We start from the raw sequence: 21,472 nt of genomic DNA, 5'->3' as shown, positions 1-21,472 counted from the left end.
TTAAACTTTTTTTTGAGAGGGGGAAACGAAAAAAAAGATCTTCTAGACCAATTGCTGCGTACACAAAACACGAACCAAAAGTTGGCATTTCTGTCGCGACGAAACTCAAATTAATCAAAACCCCATCAGGGACAAAAAAAAAAAAAAAAAAAAAAAAAAAAAAAAACGCTAAAAGCAGCATCCCAGGCAAGACCGTTGCAAACAGAGAGATATACAGCCATGGCGCAGATATTACAGGACCTGATTTACTCCTTGGGCAATTGCCTCAATTGCTTTCCTGGGTCGCCGATGCTCAAGATCAATGGCAGGAGCTTCAAGATTCTGAGGTTGCTGGGCGAGGTACGGCTTTTTTCCCCTTTTAATTCCATTTCATCTTTGGCTTGCAAACCCCCTAGACAGGGGAGGGGGAACTCTGCGCAGAAAAGGGCAACCCAATGATTCCAACAGTCCCACTAACAAAAAACAAACCAAAAAACAGGGCGGCTTCTCCTACGTATACCTGGTCCAGGACACGGCGACGAGCGAGCTCCTAGCGCTCAAGAAGATCCGATGCCCGTTCGGGGCCGAGTCGGTCACGCAGGCGATGCGCGAGGTGGAGGCGTACAAGCTCTTTGACCACAGCGACGGCATAATCCACAGCGTCGACTACAGCATCTCGACGGACCGCGGCGGCGACGAGAGCAGCAAGACCGTCTACGTCCTGCTCCCCTACTACCGCCGCGGCAACCTGCAGGACATGATCAACGCGAACCTCGTCAACCACACGCGCTTCCCCGAGAGGCGGCTGATGGAGCTCTTCCTCGGCGTCTGCAGGGCGCTCAGGGACATGCACGTCTACAATGGCGGCGGCGGCGGGGCCGGCGAAGAGCCGCGCCAGGTGGAGAGGATGGAGGTTCCCAGCGCCGCCAAAGCCGCTCCGGCGGCGGCAGGCGGTGGCGGTGGAGGCAAGAAGAAGGGCAAAGGAAAGGCCAAGGCAAAGGGTAAAGGCAAGGCCAAGGAGGAGAACGGAAGGGCGAGGACGAGGGAGACGGGCGCGGATGAGGACGACGAGAGCGCGCAGCAGCTGCCGCTGATGGTGGGCGAGGACGATCGCGGCGCGTCGAGCCACGGCGTGCAAGGCGGGGCCACCAAGTCGTATGCGCATCGTGATATCAAGCCTGGTGAGCAATTTCCCCTCTTCCTNNTTTTTCGCGCGTCAAAGTCCACAACTCGCCCTGCACTTCAACCTAACCTTGCAACCCAAAACCTAACCCCGCACGCACGCGCAGGCAACATCATGATATCCGACGACGGCCAGTCCCCGATCCTGATGGACCTGGGCAGCATCGCCGAGTCCCCGCTGGCGATAACGTCGCGGTCCCTGGCCATCGCGACGCAGGACACGGCAGCCGAGCACAGCACGATGCCGTACCGGGCGCCCGAGCTCTTCGACGTCAAGACGGGCACCGTCATCGACACCAAGGTCGACATCTGGAGCATGGGCTGCACCCTCTACGCCTGCCTCGTCGGCAAGTCGCCCTTTGAGGCCCGGTCCGACGAGACGGGCGGCAGCCTCAGCATCTGCGTCCTGTCGGGCGACTGGCGCTTCCCCGACGAGGGCGCCAAGGGCAAAGGCAAGGCCTCCTCGGCTGGAGGCGCCAACGCTGCAGCCGCCGACGACGACACTAGCATCAGCGAGCCCATCCGCGAGGTCGTCCGGAGGTGTCTGGCGGTTGAACCGAGCGAGCGGCCCGATGTCGACGAGCTGATCACCATGGTGGAGCGCGTCATCGAGGAGCTGCCCGATGACGAAGCTTGAATCTGTAAATGAGGGGAGGTAAAAGAATGACGTTTTGGTTGTACGGTACATATTGGGGGTTTTACTTATTTGGACTTTTCTCTCTCTCTCTCTCTTCTTCTTTCTGTTTATTTGGCTCATCCTGCTGGGTGCTGGGCCATCAGATATGGCCGGTACTATCTATCGTCAGGGGCTGGTTTTCTATGGTTTGTCTAACGTTTCGTCTGTTATTCCTAACGGGTTCGTTTTTGTGACGGAAATCAAAGGGTCTTTGTTTTTTTTTTAGTGGGGTTGCGAGATGTTTTGGGATCTCTCTTGTGTACAACTCTCTGTCAACACATGTCAAATCTGACATTTACCGCCGTGAATTTTGCTTCTTGTTGTCCATGGTCCCCGAGTGCAGTTCCCATCCGTCTGGTTTTGCAAGTTTACGTAGAGGATTGGACAATGCCAGCACTGCGAATCCGACAATGACATGCAAGCCAGACTTGGGGAACATACATTCACATGTCAACATTCCGAATACGCATGTATTATACTGTAATGTGAAACGATAAACAGTGCGCCCACGTTACCAAAACACAAATAGCAAGTAGCCATAATCCAAATTCGCAAATATGTCAAGCCAACAACAAGGGAGGTGGAAAAACAGAAAAACGAAGAGATAAATAGTATGGCTAAGTGCCTCTCGTATGCCTTCTCGTTCTAATTTGCCCTCTAAACGCCGCCGGCCAAGATATCATGATAGTGGATAATGTGTGGACGGGAGAGAAGTCAAGAAAAAAAGAAAAAGAAAAAGGTGGAGGAGACATTGGGCAAGCAAAATTCCGGTAGAAAATGAAAACAAGAAACCCAAGAACTAACAAACAATACAGGGTCTCTTGATTTCATGCAAAAACAAAAAAAAAAAAAAAGAAGCCCATGACTTTCCACCTGGAGGGCATATCTAAGCAAAGTTCCCCGCGCCTCTCGTATACCTCATAGCTCCATAAACATCCCCAACTCCGCCAGGAGTCAAGACTCCCCAACAAGCCCTCTTCCCCGTGATCATTATTATGGTCTCGTTTGCAGGACATCCACTGTATTAGCGGCTACCCTACTGCCATCCATCAGAGCTTGAAGCGACATAGATGATAAGCTCTCAAGCAGTCATGTAGTGATAAGACCATTTCATTAGGAGCTCAGAACTCCTCGACTATGTCCGCCGTATCAGACGTTAACCACGCCGATGTGCTTACTGAGATGCGCACTGGACACGCTCAGCACCATGGGGGTGTCCATCCTCGTCGTCTTCCTCGGACATGGGACCGGAGCCGAAAGCCCTAGCTCCAGCCTGTCCATCGGGATCTTCCAAGTCGACGGGCTCGGTCATAGCGTCTGGCGGGGGAATGGTCTGCAGAGACGGCGCTGGCAGCAACTTGCTGAGAGCCTCAAATGCTGCCGGGTCCTGGGTCCAGTTCTTCTCGGGGAACTTGACATTGAACTGGATGTAAAGGTTGCCCATGTCGTGGTGGCGGGGAGAAGGCATACCCTGGCCACGTACCATCTTGACGGCCCCTGTTTTGTTTTGACGAGTCAGTAAACCGTATGGTGTTTGTCCCCCTCACCCCGTGACTTCCATGAAGCATATCTTACCTGGTGCAATGGCCTCTCCAGGCAGGATCTCGATGCTGAGCCACCTGTCATCCAGGTGCTCGACGTAGATGGTACCACCGGCCAATGCGGTGACAAGCTCAATGTCGGCATTGTACAGGAGGTCATCCTCCTTCCGGGTAAACCGCGGGTGCGGCTTCTGCTCAATCTCAAACACAACGTCACCGGCCTCCAGACCAGGCGCTTGGTCACCCTCGCCCTTGAACTCGATCCGCGTGCCGCTCCTAACTCCACGGTCGACGTGCACATGGAGCACCTTCCGGTCCACAATGGTCTTCTTGCCATTGCAGCCCTTGCACCTGTCCTTGGGGTTGATGATCTCTCCCTCGCCGTTGCAGTCGGGGCAGGCAGTCTGGAAGCGCTGGATCATGGGACCCATCTGGCGCATCATGGTCTTCATACCGTGGCCATCGCAACCGTGGCAGCGCCTGACGGCACCCTCCTTGCCTCCGCGACCGTCACACTTGGGGCAGAGAATGGACCGCTGCAGGGCGAGCTTGGAGATCTTGCCGCGGAATATGTCCTCGAGCGAGACCTTGTGAGTGTGGTGGATGGTGCGGGCCTTTGGCGGTCCCCGTTGTGCTCCTCCTCCGAACATGCCGCCTAGGCCGCCGCCAAAGCCGCCGCCACCAAAGAATTGGGCGAACAAGTCCTCGGCCGCCATGCCACCGCCACCACCGCTACCGTCCAAGCCAGCCTCACCATATTGGTCGTAGACTTGCCTCTTCTGAGGATCGCTGAGAATCTCATATGCGTGTGAAACCTCCTTGAATTTTTGCTCGGCCTCAGGGTTATTGGCGTTCTTGTCTGCCCCAGCGTGTCAGCAGACAAGACCACTAATCATTTGGAAGGTAAGTGCAGCGGGGTTTCGGCTTACCTGGGTGGAACTTGAGCGCATTCACCTTGTAGGCCTTCTTGAGCTGCTGTTCTGTGGCATCGGGTGAAACCTGAAGCAGATATTTAGCAGAGTGTTCTCAACGAGCGGCTGCAATCGTATTGGCGAATCCATGTACTAAATATAGGTAAACATACACCCAGGGTTTCGTAGAGTTTGGTTTCTTTGACCATGGTGTCTGTGATGCAGCAAGTGCAGACCTAGTGTCGACAACAAGGAAAAGGTGTTTTTTTATGGGCTTGCGCCTCGAGATGAGGGCTGCTGAGACTCGTCGGTCAGAGCTTTGACCTCGTGGAACGTGGTGGTTCGTAGATGCGTCTCCGACTGTGCGATGTTAAATCAAGTTCTGATCGTGTGCTCGAGTTTATCAGTCGCTTTGATCTGTTGATGAAAAAAGAAGAAAGACCGGTGCGTAAGCTGATGCTCGTAACAAAGTCCAAAAAGATGATCAAGGTCCGAATGGGGGGGGGGGGGGGGNNAACCGCAAATAACAAGTCACCCGCAGGACAAAATTGTTGTTCTGCAGAAAGACGATCCAATGTTGGTGGCAGTGGTGGTGGTGGGGTTTTGATGGTTGGTCGCCTTGGAGTGGGTAGGTGGAAAGAAAAATAACAACCACACCGCAGCCGACAACTCAACTGCGCTTGGCTGGCACTGGTGGCTTCGCACGTACCTCTTCTCTCAGTACGTGACTGGGAAGGTTTTCTGTGGCTTGCTGCTTTACAATAGTTTCCGATGGGCTGCCGAACTTTGTGTTCAGTTAGGGGCTTTGATTTTTTCCAGTAGGAGAAAGTATCGGGAGGCTTCAAAAAGAAGTATGAAGGTAAATGCTTCAAACAGGCAGGCAACGTAGAAGTAATTTCGGCCAAACTAGAAATTTGTATGTCACTTATCACCCGCTGAAGGGAAAAGGGAGGCTGATAGGATTTTTCAGTCTCGATTTCCCCCCAATCCAGTTCATGGCTTGCCTCACAAATCGGAAGGTCCGCCCTTTGCCAAAAAGTCAGCCCCTCCGATGGAAAGCCATGGAATCTTTTGGACTTGTGGGGCCGCAGCTGTTAGCACAGCTACATTCGCAGCCGCCGTCTGTGGGGGAGTTTTCTAGAGACTTCGCCGTAACTGTGCTAACACATGCGGGGCCACCACAAAGCGCCGTGTTTGTAAACCGGGTCCGTGATTGGCCAGCCCTGCCCACTTCCTCTTGTTCGAAGTTGGGCAGCTTGGCAGGTAAGGCAGGCAGGGTAGTAACTATGCTTGACTCTGCAATGTAGGGAGTAGTGATTTTATTACTACCTAGTTTGGGTAGTCTACAGATTTATTCGTCTACATCCTCTTTGTGGCACCTACGTAATTATTATGATTTGTACTCCGTTACCATACCATGCACACAATATGGGTGCGCAGCTAGTCACATAGGTAAACGCATCTGGGCTGTCCCACGATCCAACAAGGCAAGCCACGCCGAGTATGGGATGGGAAATCACATGGCGGTCAGCCCCAACAAGATCAACTATGTTTATTTGTTTTTGGCTTTTTTCTTCTCCTTTGTTGCGATCAAACTCCATGTTACAACGCCTCATACTTGCGCTGAAGAAAAACAGGAAGAAAAATAAAACCTCCTTTCTTCCTGAACCCCTGCCCCGCCCACCCAGATAAACAATCCTGGATTTCCTTCTCCAACTTCTTACCCAACCAGCGGTTACTGCCTGCATGATGGCGCGTTGATCAAGAGAAGTCAAATCGTCCGAGGGGAAAAAAAAAAAAAATCAGGGACCTTTCGCCAACCTTGACTCGAGGGATCTCCCACGCAATCTCCCTGGTTAATTTAGAAACCGGGATGGGCGGAGTTGCCGTCATGCCCGTTATATGAAAACCGAAAAAAGTTCATCTTGCTATCTCTGTTCGTGTCATGTACCAAACTAAGATCTGGAGTATAATCGTTGGATTTGAACACAATCTCTCAAGTTCATGCCCCCCGAGCAAAGAAGAAGAAAAAAAAGTTCTCTTTCGTATCGGTCGGAAGGATCGAAGAACGATTGGCCTGGCCACCATGCACATGTTACGAACCGAACTCGAACAAAATGTGCCCGTAGCTGCCATCTTGGTCCCAAAAAGAAATAAAGCTTAGGATTACTCACTCTTCGGGCTCTATCTAGAACCATCTAGCAACTACTTCCACAAACAGCTCCCATGCACAAATCAAGGCCACCATCATACCCCAAATTTGGGACCCCAATAACCCGGTTGCCGGTGCTAAACAATTCAAGTCCCATGTTATACATAGCCCGGAACTAATTTAGTCACAAAATTTGATTCTTAGCCTAGACTCCTGTGGTGCATAGTCGGTCGGTGGCGGTAGCATGTAGACCGACCGCTTCGCCCTAAATTTCGTGGTCGTGTTTGGCTCAAGTGTTTGCTTGATTCAACTCGGAACCATCATATCGGCTTTTTGAATTTCAATTTGTTGATTATTCAGACAAAGGCACAGAGTAGAATTTACGACAAGTGCACTCTCTTCAGTAGCAACTGAGCAGTAACTGCCAATCGTCACGACCCGGTCCGGATGTTTGGACATCTCGTCGGGGAATTGCATGTTATGTGACGGGCAATGTCAACCATTGCAAATACTATAAGCCTAGGCCTCAGAATAATGACACCCATCTCGTCGGATTCCGGAAGGATCGCATTCTTGATCACTTTAGTGCATGCGGGAACATCTCTTCATGTCTGAACTATTTTATTTTTCTCCTACAAAATTCCCCAACTATTGGGTGAATCTGACGCGACAGCGACGGCTGAGGCATCCCATAACGAACTTTTTTGTGTCGAGATGGACCTCTTCGCTAAAAAGAGACAAAAAAAAGTACACCCGCTCCCAACTCGATGCGAAAAGATACAGAAAACGCTAGAAAAAAAGTGAGAGTTGAAAAACACTCCACCAATTACTATCCCAACTGCCAGCCTAACGTAATACGACCAGTAGCCCTGTAGTTATTAACGGCGCTTGTCTTGATATTGCCTATGTTTAGACCCTGACCATCTCATTATTCTGGCCACCCACATTACTATACATGCCCCGCCGGAGCAACAAGTCAAGACAGTAGATTTCGCAACGAAGGGCTGGCGCTGGCACCTGTTGCAGGTCTCGTCTCAGGTGCCCTAGCCGGTGGCGGCGGCTGGGGAAGAAGTGGTCCATCCCTAGAGAGAGGAGCGTCCCTAGCCACAGTGCCCATATGCGCAGGCGGTTGCACGCTACCGCTGTTCCCATATGCTCTCGGAGGGTTGAGAACTGACGCAAATGCGTGATCTATACGAGGCGGCACGATTGTCCCGTTGCTTTGGTGCGGCGCTGGACTATGGTATGGGGCCGGAGAATGATAGCTTCCCATGTACGGGGCCTGACCCTCCCGCGATGGCGGCGGCGGCGGCCCGCTTAATCGTCTTCCTGGTGCACCCGCGCCGTTGACCATGTGTCCGTTGGTCAGGTGCGCATGAGGAGCATGAGGCGAATGGTGGAGAGATGGTGGACGAAGAGCTGGTGGCGCCAACGGCGGTATGATCGGGGAAATTCGCGATGCACGTGACGGAGGACCACCGTTCATTGGAGGTCCGTGATGGGTGGTCCGATGCCAATCGCCGTATGGGCCAGATGCTGCCGAATGAGGCGGAGGCGGCGGTGGCAACGGTTGATATGCTTGGGAGGGTGGTACCGGCACTGGAGGCTGTACACCAGATTGACCGCGGCCTGACATGCTACGTGCCATTGGTGGCGGAGCTATCGGCGGCGGCTGTAGAGGGGGTGCCTGCATTGGCGGTGGCGGGCCCTGTATGGGGACCGGAGGGTGCGCCAAGCCGGTCGGATGCGGAGCCTGAAGTCCGGATTGCCATAGGTACGGACTGGGCCTCCCCGGTATATGATCGTGTTCTGGCTGGCGAGGGCTAGTCAGAGGTGGTGTGCCCCGACGAATCGCGTCAACGCCATTAGGACCGTGATCTATGCCGTTCGTCATAACAGCTGCCGAATGTGCTGTTGCTTCAGGTCCTTGGGCACTGATAGTGTTCGCAGCAACCGGCGGAGGGTCTTGTGGCGGCGGCGGCGGCGGCACATGAGACTTGGGTTGCTTGTTGAGCTTCTTGCATTTGTGACACTGGAAATGTCGCTGCTCGGCAAACTTCTGCGCCTCCGTGCCGAGACTACCATAGTGACCGTTTGCAAGCTCCCGCTCGTGAGTATCGCTGATGGGATACCATCGAGGGCTGACATCGACTCCGCATGTTATACATATCTTGCCACCTGGGACTGCGAGGTCGTGGGGGTCTCCAGGGCTATCCCCGTTGAGGAGGCTGTGGATGTGCATTGCTGAAGGGGTGGTTGTCGGAACCGTCGTAGTCGATGCTCTGCGATTCGCCGCCGTAGTTGTCGTCACTATCGGGTTGGACATGCGCGCAGCAGTGCTAATCAAGTTGGCCTTTCGTGCGCAGCCAGTAAGAGTAAGATCTGCCTTCTTGAAGTTCTGCACGTAGAGTTGCAAAGCATTCGTTCCCGCTTCGTCGACCGCATCGTACATTTGATGCACAACCGTCTTCTTCGGTGCATGAAGCTTGCACCACACAGATGCGCTCATGGAGCCGCTCTCACCGCCAATAGTCACGATGTTGTGTTGATCTCGCCGTGATCCCTTTACAGGAGTGATCTCAAAACCTAGGACGTAGTCATCTGACTGATGGGCGCACTCGACATGTACTGATGCCTTGCACTGAGGACAGTTCGTGCATGCACCATCCGTAGATTTGCAGACCTCGCAAACCTCAGAGTACCTGGATCTTGGGATAGACGGGATGCCTTCGCTGGGCTCGAGAGCTTTGGCATTGCCAAACTTGACTTCAGGCGTCCACACCGAGCAAGTGACATGGACCCAATTGTTGTCGGCTGTTCGCTTCAGCGGCTCCCGAGGGTTGACCGGGCGGTTCAGCTCTTCCTGGCGTTTCCGATAATATTCTGCAGCGTTGACGGCGGCCTCGCGTTCTTGGCGCTCGCGTTCGCGATCCTTTTCCGTCTTCTTTTTGTGAGATATCTTTGGCGGTTCCACAAAGTCGTGCTCGGTATATTCAACAGGACACAAGACACATTTGTAATGCTGCCGTAGAGCAAGGCTGATAGTTAGTATATAAAGCTCTTTCACCGTCCTCAAAAGCCATTCGGAGAACCAAAGAGGCGAGGGCGGAATGGGAGGGGACGCAATGGGGGAAGAATGCTGGTTGAGTTAGGACCACTGACAATGGAGACATGCGGACTTCTGTCGTTAATGCACATGTCACACACCCACTTCCCAGGGTTGCGATTGTCGACGACGCCATAGCAGTTCCGATGCACCGTCATGCGACATTCTTTGCACGTAAGATGCTGGTCGCCCAGAGGTTCCAGCTGCCGACAGATAGCGCATGGCATCGTTCGCGGCTTGGGTATCTCCGGAACAGGGGGAGGAGCTGGCGCTTCCTTCTTTTCTTTGACAGGCTCTTTCTCTTTCTCCTTTTCCTTCTCCTTCTCCTTCTCCTTTTCGATGTTGGCTTTTTCCTTTTTCTTGGATGCGGGTGCCGTTGTCGTTGTGCTGACAGGCTCCGTGCCAGTCATTTCGACATCCTTGTCTTGGGGCGGCTGCGTTATCTTCTGTTTCTTCCGCGCCGGTTCTTGACCCGAAGCTGCTGGCTGAGTGGAAACGGGGGCGGGCGTGGTGTTCGATGGCGGCGTGGCCGCACCACTACTGCTCGGCGTGTTCTTGCTTCTTTGCTCAGCGGCGACGATCTCCTTGAGCAGCTCCTCATCTATCTTCTTCTTCCATGCTCGGCCGCCGGCCTGTGCCACCTTGCTGTAGAGCTGGTCGACATCCTCCCACTGAATGGCGTAGCGGCGCCAGAGCTCAGCACACCTTCGGCATAATGCCACAACATACTGGACGCCCTTGTCCTTGTTGGCACCTTTGCCCCCGCTCTCTGTGACCAAAGCCCCTGATGCATTTGGCGCGCGTCTCCACTGTCGCGAGTTCTTGGTGTTGCAGAATTTGCAAATGAAAGACCGTTTCTTTTCCGCGGCCTTGGCGGCGTCGAAAGCTGAGTCATCGTGATCGTCTGCGACGTCGTCCTGCATTTTATTCTGCGAGGCTGTCTCCGCTTTCTTGGCTTCCTTGGCCTCCTTCTTGCTCTTGCGGCCAGAGTAGTTGCCCCACACCTGCTTTCCGCGCTCCGTCTTCTTCCATGTGTAGTAGAAACGTACGAGGGTCCCTGGTTTGACCGTCTTGACGTGTTTCTTGACGCTATAAAGCTCTGAGCCAAACTTGGAGATGCCTTCCTCGAACTTTTTGAGCTCGGCGGCCGTGAGCTGAGGTTCGTCGAAAGCCTCCTTACTCAGCTTGGGGAGTTCTTCCAGTGCACGATCCACATCGTAGCCGTGTTCGTAAAGAAGTCGGAGTGCCTGATCCAGCAAATTCGTAGAGTGCTCCGGGAGGTCAAGATCCAGCGCCATTGCTTTCGCTTCCTCCATATACTTGTCAATCTCCGCTTCTGAAATAGGCGCATCTTCCCGTCCTGATTCCTCCGGGTGTCCAAGCTCAGGGGGTTTCCAGTGGAGCTGAGCGGTATTTCGGGGATCGTCATTGGGGTAGTCCTCGCCCCGGGGCACGTAGCCAGGGGGCTCATCCTGGATCCACTTGGGGCGTTTGGCCTTGGCGACTTTTTCGGCCTCGAGGGCAGCTTGCGCTTCCTTGTTCAACTTCCCATCTTTGCGACCCGTCTTTTTGATTTCGATTTCGGGAGCCTTGACGTATTGGACAGGTCGGCCGGGCCAGTCGAGCACCGTCGCTTGATGTCTCGGGCCAACACGAGTCGATGCACGGGGATATATTCGATCGTCGTAATCGAGGGCGTCCTCAACCTTGCAGTGAATTCCCAGATAGCGATATGGCCAGAGGCTGGCGTGATACATCTGCTCCTCGGTTGCAGGGATGTGCATATCGTTGGCGCCATCAGCGGGACTGGTGCGGCCGGTGTCGAGGCCAGCATCCTCCTCTTCCTCGTCAAAAAACTCCTCCTCCTCGGCCTCTGCATTTGGATCCAGGCTGACATTTGGCGTATTGCGAGCCTCCAGCTTGCGCTCCTGGGCTCTACTGCAGGCGGCACAGGACCAGGCGAAGCCACGTGATGGCTTCTTGAGCAGGGGTGGTCGCACACAGTTCATGTGGTACGTGTGCTCACATACAGCGCAGTCGACAGAATCATTACTGTGGGTGGGGCGGCCCCATGCGCAAGTCAGTCAATCAACCCAATAAGTCACCCGATTCAATCAGTGGCGGATCAATCAGAAAGGGGAACGCCAACTCAGCCGGGCGCCGTTGCAACACTGCGCCCGTGTGCACAGTAGTGGAGGTACAGGTTCCCAGTCCCGGCGAAGAGTTACGGAATTTTAATTTTAGTGGGGTCCACACCACGTACCTTGCGCAATAGCCAGAGCACCTTCTGCACGTCTTGACGGCGCTGGTGAGCTCCTTGCCCCGGCCCTGTTCGACCAGGATGTATTTCCACCTCTCATCGAGGACTTTCTTGACCTTTTCGGGCACATTGATGATCTGAAACGTCGGGATCACCTCGTAGTTTTTCTGTATGTACCTGTCGTAGAGTTTCTCGAACCAGAAACAATCCGGATTTTTGCGGTACTCCTCGAGCTTGCCCTTGATCTCTGCCTTGTGCTTGATTGTGCATTTCCCGCGGAGCGATGTCAAAGGGCTAATGTCCGAGTGCATGGTGGCAAAAACCGCCCTAGTATCGTTCACCTTACGGGCAATATCTTTTGGACGGTAGTACCAATTTACACGCAAAGCATCTACCGGTTGCGAAGGGTCGTTCTTTGCGTGTAGAAACTCCATAATCCTGGCGAGATAATAGGGTTCGCCCGGGGGCTCGCAAACCAGGTAGACATGGTCTTAGGGGCAGTCATGTTAGCGGGTGTGAACTAAAAACCTAAGAGGCAAAAATCAAGATGGCCGAACAAAGCAGGCTGAATAGAAATAGAAAAGAAAAATGATAGGGATAAACGAAAGCGAAAAACGAAACCAAAAAATATAGAAAATATGTATACCATTGACTTCAAGATATGTGCCATCGTCAGCAATCAATTTGCCATCCTTGGGCCGCGCGCCACAGTTTTCGAAAGTGAGCAAATTAGTAGCAGCATATCCCTTGTCGGCGCCGTGGCTCGATGCAGCGTTGCTGTTGTGATTATTATTACTGGGCTTCTTGGCGTTGGATGGCACGTGCGTCGATTCCGCCGCTGGTGGCTGATTACTGCTAGTTTGTGAAGCAGCTTTTCGCTTTTTCGAGGTGGTCTGGGTGGATCCAGTTGATCCAGCGCCGGTTGCCTGGTTAGCATTTGACGATGACTCTTTGGCGGCTGCAGCCTGGGACTGCTTGTTGTCCATGGGCAACGGCTTTCTGGACGACGACCCGTTGGTGGTGCGAGGTGGTGGCGGAGGTGTGTTGTGTGTGTCGCCAGTGTTGGTGGCTGACGAAGATGCTATTTGGCGCGACGTCTTCTTGCTGTCGTCATCCCGCTTCTGAGGATGCAACTGCTCAAAAATGTCCATATCCATGTCTTTGTCCTCTGCGTAATTGGGACGAGAGTTGCCGCCCCTGTTGCGGGATCGCGTGCCATAAGGAGATGCCGTTGTTCCGGCCGTCGCGTCCTTGGCAGTCGAAGTCGACTTTGTCGTCGATTCTGACGCTGGACTTCCCATGGCTTGTGGTGGACCGGGATCTGACATTTTGGGCAGAACCGATGCAGATGACGACGACGACGTCGATGGACCGGATGAGGGTGCATTAGAAGATTGCTTGCTCTCAGCGGTGCCTTTGGTGGCCGACGTCGTCGTAGTATTAGGTGTTGCGGCATCTGAGCCACCTGAACCCTTCTGAGCCATGACAACCAGGCAGAATGTACTGGACGTGGCGTTGTTTATAAGGTCCCAAGTGAGACCCAGAGGCCGGGTCGATCAAGTTTCGCCTTCCAATGCAGAGAAACAACTATTGGAAGGAAAGGTAGGCGGCGCAGCCGCTAGAAGCAGAATACAACTGCTCTGGGCAGGCCGCGATGCGCGACGTAGACAGTGATGAGACTCCCGGGTTCAGGTGAGCGTGTGGCGGTTGATGCATGCCAGAAGAGATTGATGAGTACGGATGGAAATCAAAGGTTCTCAAAACGCAAAAAGTTGGGTAACAAGGAGGGAAGGAAAGAAAGTCGGACCCAGTTTATGTCGAAATGGGTGAGAAAGGTGCAAGGTTTGAAATGTGTGGGGGGGAATGGAATAGGAAAAGGAGATATATGGGCGATTGACAAAGAAGTTAGGAAGTGGGCGGGTGTGCGTGTCCCCCCGAGATGCCCGGTCAGTTAGATCTGCACGAGCAAATGTTATGAGGAATCGAGTTTGAAGGCCAACCCTTTCGCGCGAGTTACAAGCGTTGTGGCGCTGGGAACCCAAACCGGGCTGGTAATCCGATCATGTAGAGGGACTGGCTGCCTCGCTTGCTTGCTGCCGAGAGGGAAGCAAAAATGTCCTTCGTCGGGGGCGCGTGGGACGGGAGTGAGTGCACAATGACTGAACTCTTGGAAGGCGGAAAAGTGGAAAATGAGGAAAGAGATGGAGTGCCGCGAAGAAAGGATTTAGAGAAAGATGGTCGATGGATGCATGTCCCAGAAAGGCGGATATGATGGACTGGGACCACACGCCCCCAAGACAAGAAAGAGACATGGAAGACCAAACCCAACTGGAGACGTCCCGTACTGGCTGGCTGGCTTGCCGGCACGCAGAAAGCAACAAGGGCTGGCGGCGCCCGCAAGGCTCGTCCATTTTTTTGCACTTCCTACATCAGTCCCTGGGTGGGACCCCACACCCTTGTCCAATCGATTGAGTGAGCTAGCTTCGAATATATGGGTCCGGTGTATGGGACCGCCAGCTACAGCTTTTTTTTTTTTCTCTGCAGGCTCTGCGGTGCGTAGTATCGTCGAAGTAGCCAGCAGGGATGCCTCTCGGCGTGTTCCCTTGCACAGCCAGCAAAAACAGCCCAAAGCCCAGACCCTGCATCATGGGTGGCTACCCCAGAGATACATTAGCATGCCCGATTGTGCGGCGCATTGCACCTGTCTGTCCACTTAGTCAAGCTGAATCTATTACTGTGCTTTGTTGACCAACTCCATCACTTCTTGGATATTCGTTGCTTGGATCCCATTTCCCCTCTTTACCTTGCATGCTATTTTTGTCTTTGCTTGAATTTCTTTATTTTCTCTCAAGTACGGAGAAACCCGTTTTCTTTGACAGTTATCACTAAGCGATCGGAGCTTTCCAAAGCAATCATGATTCCATCATGTCCCGCGATGTGGAGGCCGGCTGTATTGGACTAAACGACCCAGGAATTTAAGCGTGGCACGGCTGCTAAGCCATCAGCCTTTCTCTTACCGTCAGAAATACTTTAGCGGTGCAACAAAACAACCACCCGACTCGAGGCAACCACCCACACTTTATCAGATCTGAGCAGCAGGTACGGATCATCCTGCCCAGGCTGCAGCAGCCTCGAGGTAATCAAGGGAGAAAAGTCGTCGTATAAAGGACAAGACAAGACATGCTATCGGCACCCGGAGAACTGTGAGACCATCACGCAATTGAGATCTGGGAGCCAAAATGATGTTATTTTATGGTAATGTGCTCCTTCCCTCGCCACAACTAGGCCAGGAAGACAAGCTTCGAGTTTACGCCGAGTTCTTCGTCGTGCTCTGCAGTTTTCCTGGCACGCCCTCCAATTAGAGTTCGTCTGCTCGGAGGACTTGCACGTTGTTGACATGTCATCTCGCCTCCTGCCCTCGTCCCTCCATTTATTTCCTGCACGTATCTTACTGGAGATCCACTTTTAAATGCCCAGCACAAACAATTTACTGCGAACGTACCAACTGTACCATGTCGGACCAGTCAGTCTAGGTATCTTAGTTGCCTTGGCTGCTTACCTGGTAGCTCGGTACTTTTTTTTTTTTTCTCTTCGTCCGTCGTGCAGCGCAAGCAAAAACCGCGTCGTCTATCTCCAGTTTATCTGTTGGCCCTTTTGGTAACAATGAATGGGGCAGCCCATGGGTGCGGAGAAAACCTTTCCTGCCAGTCTCAAATGTCATGGATCCCCGACTTGTCGTAGAAAAATAAACTCGGGTTAATTCTCTATGTGCCAAAAACAGTCTGGGATGGTGCTTTACTAAGACTGGCCGACGAGTGAGGCCACAGACAAATTAGCAGCGATAAGCATTGTTAAAGGCACAAAAAGAAATCGGGCTACACAAACAAAATCCATTTTCGGTTATCGAACGACCGGATTGTGCGCCAAATCACGGAAATAAGTCGTACAGAACAACATGTGTGATCCCACGCATCCCCACTTTGCCTGGGTCACGATGTCAGGAAGGATCCAGTCTCGCCTGTTCGTCCTTTTTATTCTACGAACCGTCAAAACGCCCCATTCTCGGTCGAGTGAGGTTTTTGCCATCTTTCGTTCAGGTGACCTGAGGCGACATGTCGAGTCACGGATAGCAAGCAAGCTGCAGTGGATCGTTTACATGCTGTGGTTATTTATGTTGACTCCAAATATGCAAAAGCGGCAAATCTTGTATACGGCATCGATGCAGGGCAGCGCAAGCAGCCATTCCTCTGGCGAATTCCACAATCGATCCCTCCCTCGCCCGCCTGCCTGTATGTTTGGGGCAACACCCTTCTGTAGTGCGTGCATCTGCACGTCTCCTAGCAAGAGAGCCAAAATGACGCACTCTCGATCGGCAGCACCCTTGTGTTGGCTTTTGTTTCAAGTTATAATGGATTGGTCTTGTACCCTTTCTCGGCCCCACGGGTTTTTGTGCCTGTTGTATGGTGCATTTGGCTTGGAGCCAAATATAACCTGCTACCAGTGATACCTGTCACCACAATGCGACGGGGGAATATTCGATTGACCATGACGATCAGGGTGATATTAGAGTTTCCTGAAGGAGGGAAAATACGGTAATTTTTAAGATTATACTCAATCAATGTACGGCGTCCCTCATTCCTCGGCTCCTAACTTTTGATATGCGGAGGGTACGACGTGCATGTTCTGAACCACCTTTCGACTTGAGGTGGTGACGTGACGGGAGGGTGGGACCGGACCGCTCTCATTTATTTCTACCCAAGCCTGCAGACTTCCTTCCGGCCCCATGACGCGATTTCCCGCGACAACATCTCAATCTTTGAGATCGTTAATTGAGTACTTTTTGTATAATGAAAAAAAAAAAAAAAAAAAAAAAAAAAAAAAAAAAAAAAAAAAAAAAGGCCATCTGCAGAGAAAAGAAAACCAATGATTGCAGTCACTAAATATCAGTCGGGTCAGCGTTTCCATCCGAATCTGTCTATTTCTAACAGACTCCTCTTTTGGAACCCTAGTCGCTTCGAATCTTTGTACTGTAGGCTACAATCAGCTTGTTTGTTCAAGATGTAACTGACGGTCCAGGACACTGAATCGCCAGGCGCATACCGAGGACCACCCTCGGTCAAATCACACTTGTTTGTTGTTGTCTTTCACGTGACATGAATACTTGGATGCTCGATCTGAGAGAGAGAGAGGAAAAAAAGAGAAAGAAAAAAAAAAGTCGGTAAAGTATTCTGTCATGCAGCAGTGTGTGTTTGCGCGTTACCGTAGAATTCCAGATTGGAAGCGCTCTTGCGCTTGCCCCTGCTGTACTAAGCTACAAAATCCGCCACCAGCCAGCGTCAAATATGACACGCCAGGCTCGGTCGGGAAGTTAAACTCAACGTGGAAGTGGGTCTTGCATGAGGACGATCGACGCAAGAACAAGGCCTAGCGAATTGCAGTTTTCGACCAAACAGGGTGGGTGAATAAATACGGTTAACTAGGAAACATTGGCATGGGGCACAAACTGAAAACATTTACATATTAGTACTTGAAGTCAAATAAAAGTTGAGATGAACAATAACCAACAACGTCGAGTAACGATTGATATAAGACGGGATCGAGATAATCCGACCCAGCCATCCATCTCATCGCAGGCCGGCAGGCGACCTGCCGCCGGAGTGAGCGACGTGCCCAGACCCCTGTCTGTGCGCAGGGGGAAACGGTATCCGGCTGCATCGATGTCAAGATCAAATTGACCGGGGGTTGCTCCCTCCCCTGTAGAGGGGCTAGGATTAACGGACGGGTGGGGGTTGTACACGTGACTGGGCGCCTGGTTGGTGTGGTGTCAATGAGCCTCTGGACGCCACCTTTCAAGTCGCGTCACAACAATACCATGCATGTAATCTTGATATCGACGTGGGGAGTTGTTCAGTCTGTCAGCGACCCTGAGATGGTCTCAAGATATAATTTTGCTGATTGCATTGCTTTCCTGTAACACTCTCCAAATCGTGGAGAGCGTGAACGACGTTGTTTTGCTCTTGGAACAAGGATGTCAAACAATCTTGGCGTTTGGCACAAAACAACCTTCGAGGCCGCCAAGGAACGTCAACAAACTTATCAAGCCACTGTCACTGTTGCAGGCCACAAGCGCAGTCACGACCAGACTAGCACAGCTGGCCATTCAGGACTCTCAAGGCCACCTCCACCCTCAAACCAGGGTCAGAACAATGCCCGCCCTCGGCAGGTTCCGGCTCTGCCCCGAGAGCCGCCCCGGCTCACTGCGAGTAAAATAACTACCCTGGAACATGGCACCAAAGATATCGTATCCGAGTACTCCCAACGTCGCCAATTCCAAGCGACGCCGACATCTACGGCTGATCCATTGCTTTCGCTCTCTCATCCAGCCTATGCCCTACCAAACCAGTTGGTTCTGAACTTTGCTTCCCTTGGCATCCACTCCATCTATCCCTGGCAGAAACAATGCTTGCTCGGGCCAGGTCTACTCCGTGGCGAGAAGAATTTAGTTTACACAGCGCCGACCGGCGGTGGCAAGTCGCTCGTCGCCGATGTCCTTATGCTTAAACAAGTCACTACAGAACCTGGTGCAAAGGCATTGCTGGTACTGCCATATGTTGCTCTTGTCCAGGAGAAAGTCGCCTGGCTTCGTCAAGTGGTCCAGGGCATGGTTCGTGAGAACCCAAATGCAGATGCCAGGAGCAAGGGCAAGGAAAGCATTTGGCGTAGGCGTGCTGACGAGGATACTATCCGTGTTGTTGGCTTCTTTGGCGGAATCAACATCAAGCCGAAATGGGCCGATTTTGACATTGGTGTGTGCACATTGGAGAAAGTAAGCCGCTGCTGATTATTGTTTGTGACATGGCCGATGCGGTAACTGCTGGTTCTGACTATAACACCAGGCGAACGCACTTGTCAACACAGCGATTGACGACTGCTCAATCAACCAACTGAGGGTTGCTGTCCTGGATGAGCTGCACATGATTGATGATGACCATAGGGGCTATCTATTTGAGCTTCTATCCACAAAAATTCTTTGTCTAGATCACCCAATTCAGATTGTTGGAATGAGCGCTACTTTGGCTGTGAGTCTTTGTCCTTGTCGTCCATGAAGTGAGGCTTCGACTCTAATGAAAATCAGAATGCAAAACTGCTTTCCACTTGGCTGGGTGGACACCACTATGAAACCGCATACCGTCCAATCCCGATAGAGGAGCACTTGGTGTACGATGGCAAAGTATATTCTGCTGCGACCACGAGCAATCTTCTCAGAACTGCCTGTCAACTGAACGGTACTGCTCCGGTATCACAAAAGCCCAGCCATCCCATGCGAGAAGTTGCGAGTTCCACCCACAAGGAGCTCTCAAGTCCGGTCCTCAACGCAGTGGTGGCTCTAGCCAACGAGACAGCCACATTAGGGTATGGAGTGCTTGTTTTCTCTAGTAGTCGAGCTATATGCGAGTCCAACGCACTCTTGATCAGTCGAACAATGCCATCTATCAACGACATTGATCCCGCTATCTTGGAGAGGAGGAAAGACCTCTTAGCGGATTTGGCCAGTCTGAACTGCGGGCTGGACCCTGTCCTGTCGCAGACTATTCCATATGGAGTTGCTTTTCATCGTGAGACCTAAACCTTCTAGACTATTGCTCCATGCTCTTGAGGCCCCTTGCTAACAGTGATACAGATGTAAGTGTCTAACCCATGCGTCTCGTGAATTTTTGGACATCATTCTTTGCAACCAGTCTCTGAGTTCATCCATCCAGGCCGGGTTGACCTCGGAAGAGCGTGACCTAGTTGCAAAGGCATATGACAGTGGCATCTTGAAGATATGCATTGCTACAGCCAGTCTAGCAGCAGGCATCAATCTCCCTGCACGAAGGGTCATTCTCCATGGTGCACGTATGGGAAGAGATCTTGTCGGTCCCTCGATGCTGTATGTGATTCTGACTCCATTGAGATCGCATGTGGCTATACTTGTAAGCTAACCCGGATATTTCTCAGCCGGCAAATGCGAGGAAGAGCCGGCCGCAAGGGTAAAGACGAAGTTGGCGAGACATATCTCTGCTGCCAGTCTTCAGATTTGGATAATGTCCTGGGCCTAATGCACGCAGAGCTACCCCATGTTGCGAGTTCCTTGACTACAGATCGGCAAAGGATTCAAAGGTGCGTCTGTTTCCTCCTTGGTTCCATACAGTTAACACTTCTTGTACGTGCAAAATTAACAACAATATAGAGCTCTTCTCGAGGTGATAGCAATACGGTTGGCCACTAGCCGTTCTTCACTAGATGACTATATGCACAAAACCTTGCTTTACCACTCGGCGGATGTAAAAGAGATCGAGACGCATGTCGAGACGAGTCTTGCGAACCTCGAAAAACTCAAGTTTATTACCATGGGAGACTTTCAGACATATCAAGCAACCCAGCTCGGTAAGGCCATCGTCGCGGGGGCCTTGGACCCAGAAGATGGCACTTTCATTCACAATGAGCTCAAAAAAGCATTACAGGCGTTTGTCATGGATGGCGATCTGCACGTGCTATATACCTTCACTCCGGTGCATGAGTTTGCTTCAGACATCAACTGGCGTGTGTTTTGGAACGAGATGGAAGGCCTTGACGAGAGCGGGCTTCGAGTATTGAAACTTTTGGGATTGAAGCCTACAGTCATCAACAGGATGCAAGTATCCCGGCCATTGATTTTCTTGATGAGTTTTGAGGTTACTGGAGCTAACCAAGAATATACAAGACAGGGTACAAGGTGGTCAGCTCAGGCAAGTCACAGATGAAGAGAAGGAGCTAGCCCGCGTCTATCGCCGCTTTTATATGGCTTTGCAACTGCGAGATCTCTGCAACGAGATGCCTGTGCATGTCGTCGCGAGAAAGTACGATGTGCCCAGAGGCACTGTGCAAAACCTGGCACAAAACTGCCAAGGTTTTGCGGCGGGAATGATCAAGTTTTGCGAGCATATGGGCTGGGGGTAAGCAGTCTCGACTGTGTTTAACTAGTGTCATCCTCGAGGCGCTTGACAAGCTGACGGTTACTCTGGGCAGTGCTATGGCTTCCGTGCTGGACCATTTCTCGGATCGCCTTAAGGCGGGGGCGAAATCAGATTTACTATCACTGGCCAAGATTATCTTTATCAAAAGCCGAACAGCGTACGTCTCCTGCCTTTCACAATATCCCAAGAGTACAGTAGCTGACCCTCGCGGCGCCGTCTTCGTAGCCGCGTATTCTGGGACAATGGCTTCAAGTCAGTTGCGTCAGTGGCCAATGCCGACCCGGAACAACTTGTCCCGATCCTCATGCAGGCTCAGTCGAACAAGATCCGCCTGAACACCCACGATGACAGACAGGTGAAGGAGAAGCTTCTGATCAAGGCGCGGGCTATAACAGAATCAGCCAATAGGCTATGGCGTAAGGCTTTTTTTTTTTTTTTTTTTTTTTTTTTTTTTTTTTTTTTATCACTCCCTCTGCTTCATGTCAAAATCATCCCACGATTGCTGATGCCTTACTTTGTTGGAACAGAACGGGAGATGCAAGAGGAGCTTGTGGAGGAAGAATGGTAGATAAAAGCCCGTGCTTTTAGATGAGGGCATTGTCAACCGTTGTTTGTCAGGTGGAATTGGTACGTTCAGGCCAAGCCGAGCGTCAGGGCTTTTGGAATCAC

The 21,472-nt window shown here is 52.0% G+C and overlaps 4 protein-coding genes across 4 annotated transcripts; 2 read left to right on the top strand and 2 right to left on the bottom strand.

Moving 5' to 3' along the window:
* Positions 1-219: 219 nt before the first annotated feature.
* PpBr36_05301 (uncharacterized protein) lies at positions 220-1,798 on the top strand (the record flags this gene model as incomplete). Its single annotated transcript, XM_029892457.1, has 3 exons — positions 220-339; positions 479-1,160; positions 1,269-1,798. 3 exons carry the CDS (start codon positions 220-222, stop codon positions 1,796-1,798), a joined length of 1,332 nt encoding a protein of 443 aa, XP_029749360.1.
* A 1,213-nt stretch (positions 1,799-3,011) lies between these two features.
* PpBr36_05300 (uncharacterized protein) lies at positions 3,012-4,498 on the bottom strand (the record flags this gene model as incomplete). Its single annotated transcript, XM_029892456.1, has 4 exons — positions 3,012-3,334; positions 3,413-4,237; positions 4,308-4,377; positions 4,463-4,498. The coding sequence occupies 4 exons, from the start codon at positions 4,496-4,498 to the stop codon at positions 3,012-3,014; spliced, it is 1,254 nt and encodes a 417-aa protein (XP_029749359.1).
* Positions 4,499-7,417: 2,919 nt separating this feature from the next.
* On the bottom strand, positions 7,418-13,309 carry PpBr36_05299 (uncharacterized protein; the record flags this gene model as incomplete). Its single annotated transcript, XM_029892455.1, has 4 exons — positions 12,454-13,309; positions 11,811-12,297; positions 9,604-11,599; positions 7,418-9,463 (listed from the first exon to the last, which is right to left on the bottom strand). The coding sequence occupies exons 1-4, from the start codon at positions 13,289-13,291 to the stop codon at positions 7,418-7,420; spliced, it is 5,367 nt and encodes a 1,788-aa protein (XP_029750231.1). The 5' UTR covers positions 13,292-13,309.
* A 4,526-nt stretch (positions 13,310-17,835) lies between these two features.
* On the top strand, positions 17,836-21,371 carry PpBr36_05298 (uncharacterized protein; the record flags this gene model as incomplete). The annotated part of the gene is made up of 10 exons (XM_029892454.1): positions 17,836-18,633; positions 18,704-18,886; positions 18,943-19,220; positions 19,489-19,737; positions 19,806-19,967; positions 20,038-20,485; positions 20,541-20,782; positions 20,856-20,960; positions 21,029-21,219; positions 21,331-21,371. 10 exons carry the CDS (start codon positions 17,836-17,838, stop codon positions 21,369-21,371), a joined length of 2,697 nt encoding a protein of 898 aa, XP_029750230.1.
* Positions 21,372-21,472: the final 101 nt, after the last annotated feature.

This window comes from Pyricularia pennisetigena, chromosome 6 (assembly GCF_004337985.1).
Source record: "Pyricularia pennisetigena strain Br36 chromosome 6, whole genome shotgun sequence".
NCBI lineage: Eukaryota > Fungi > Ascomycota > Sordariomycetes > Magnaporthales > Pyriculariaceae > Pyricularia > Pyricularia pennisetigena.
Note: the sequence above shows the minus strand (reverse complement) of the source record. Positions and strands in the feature narration are given on the sequence as shown.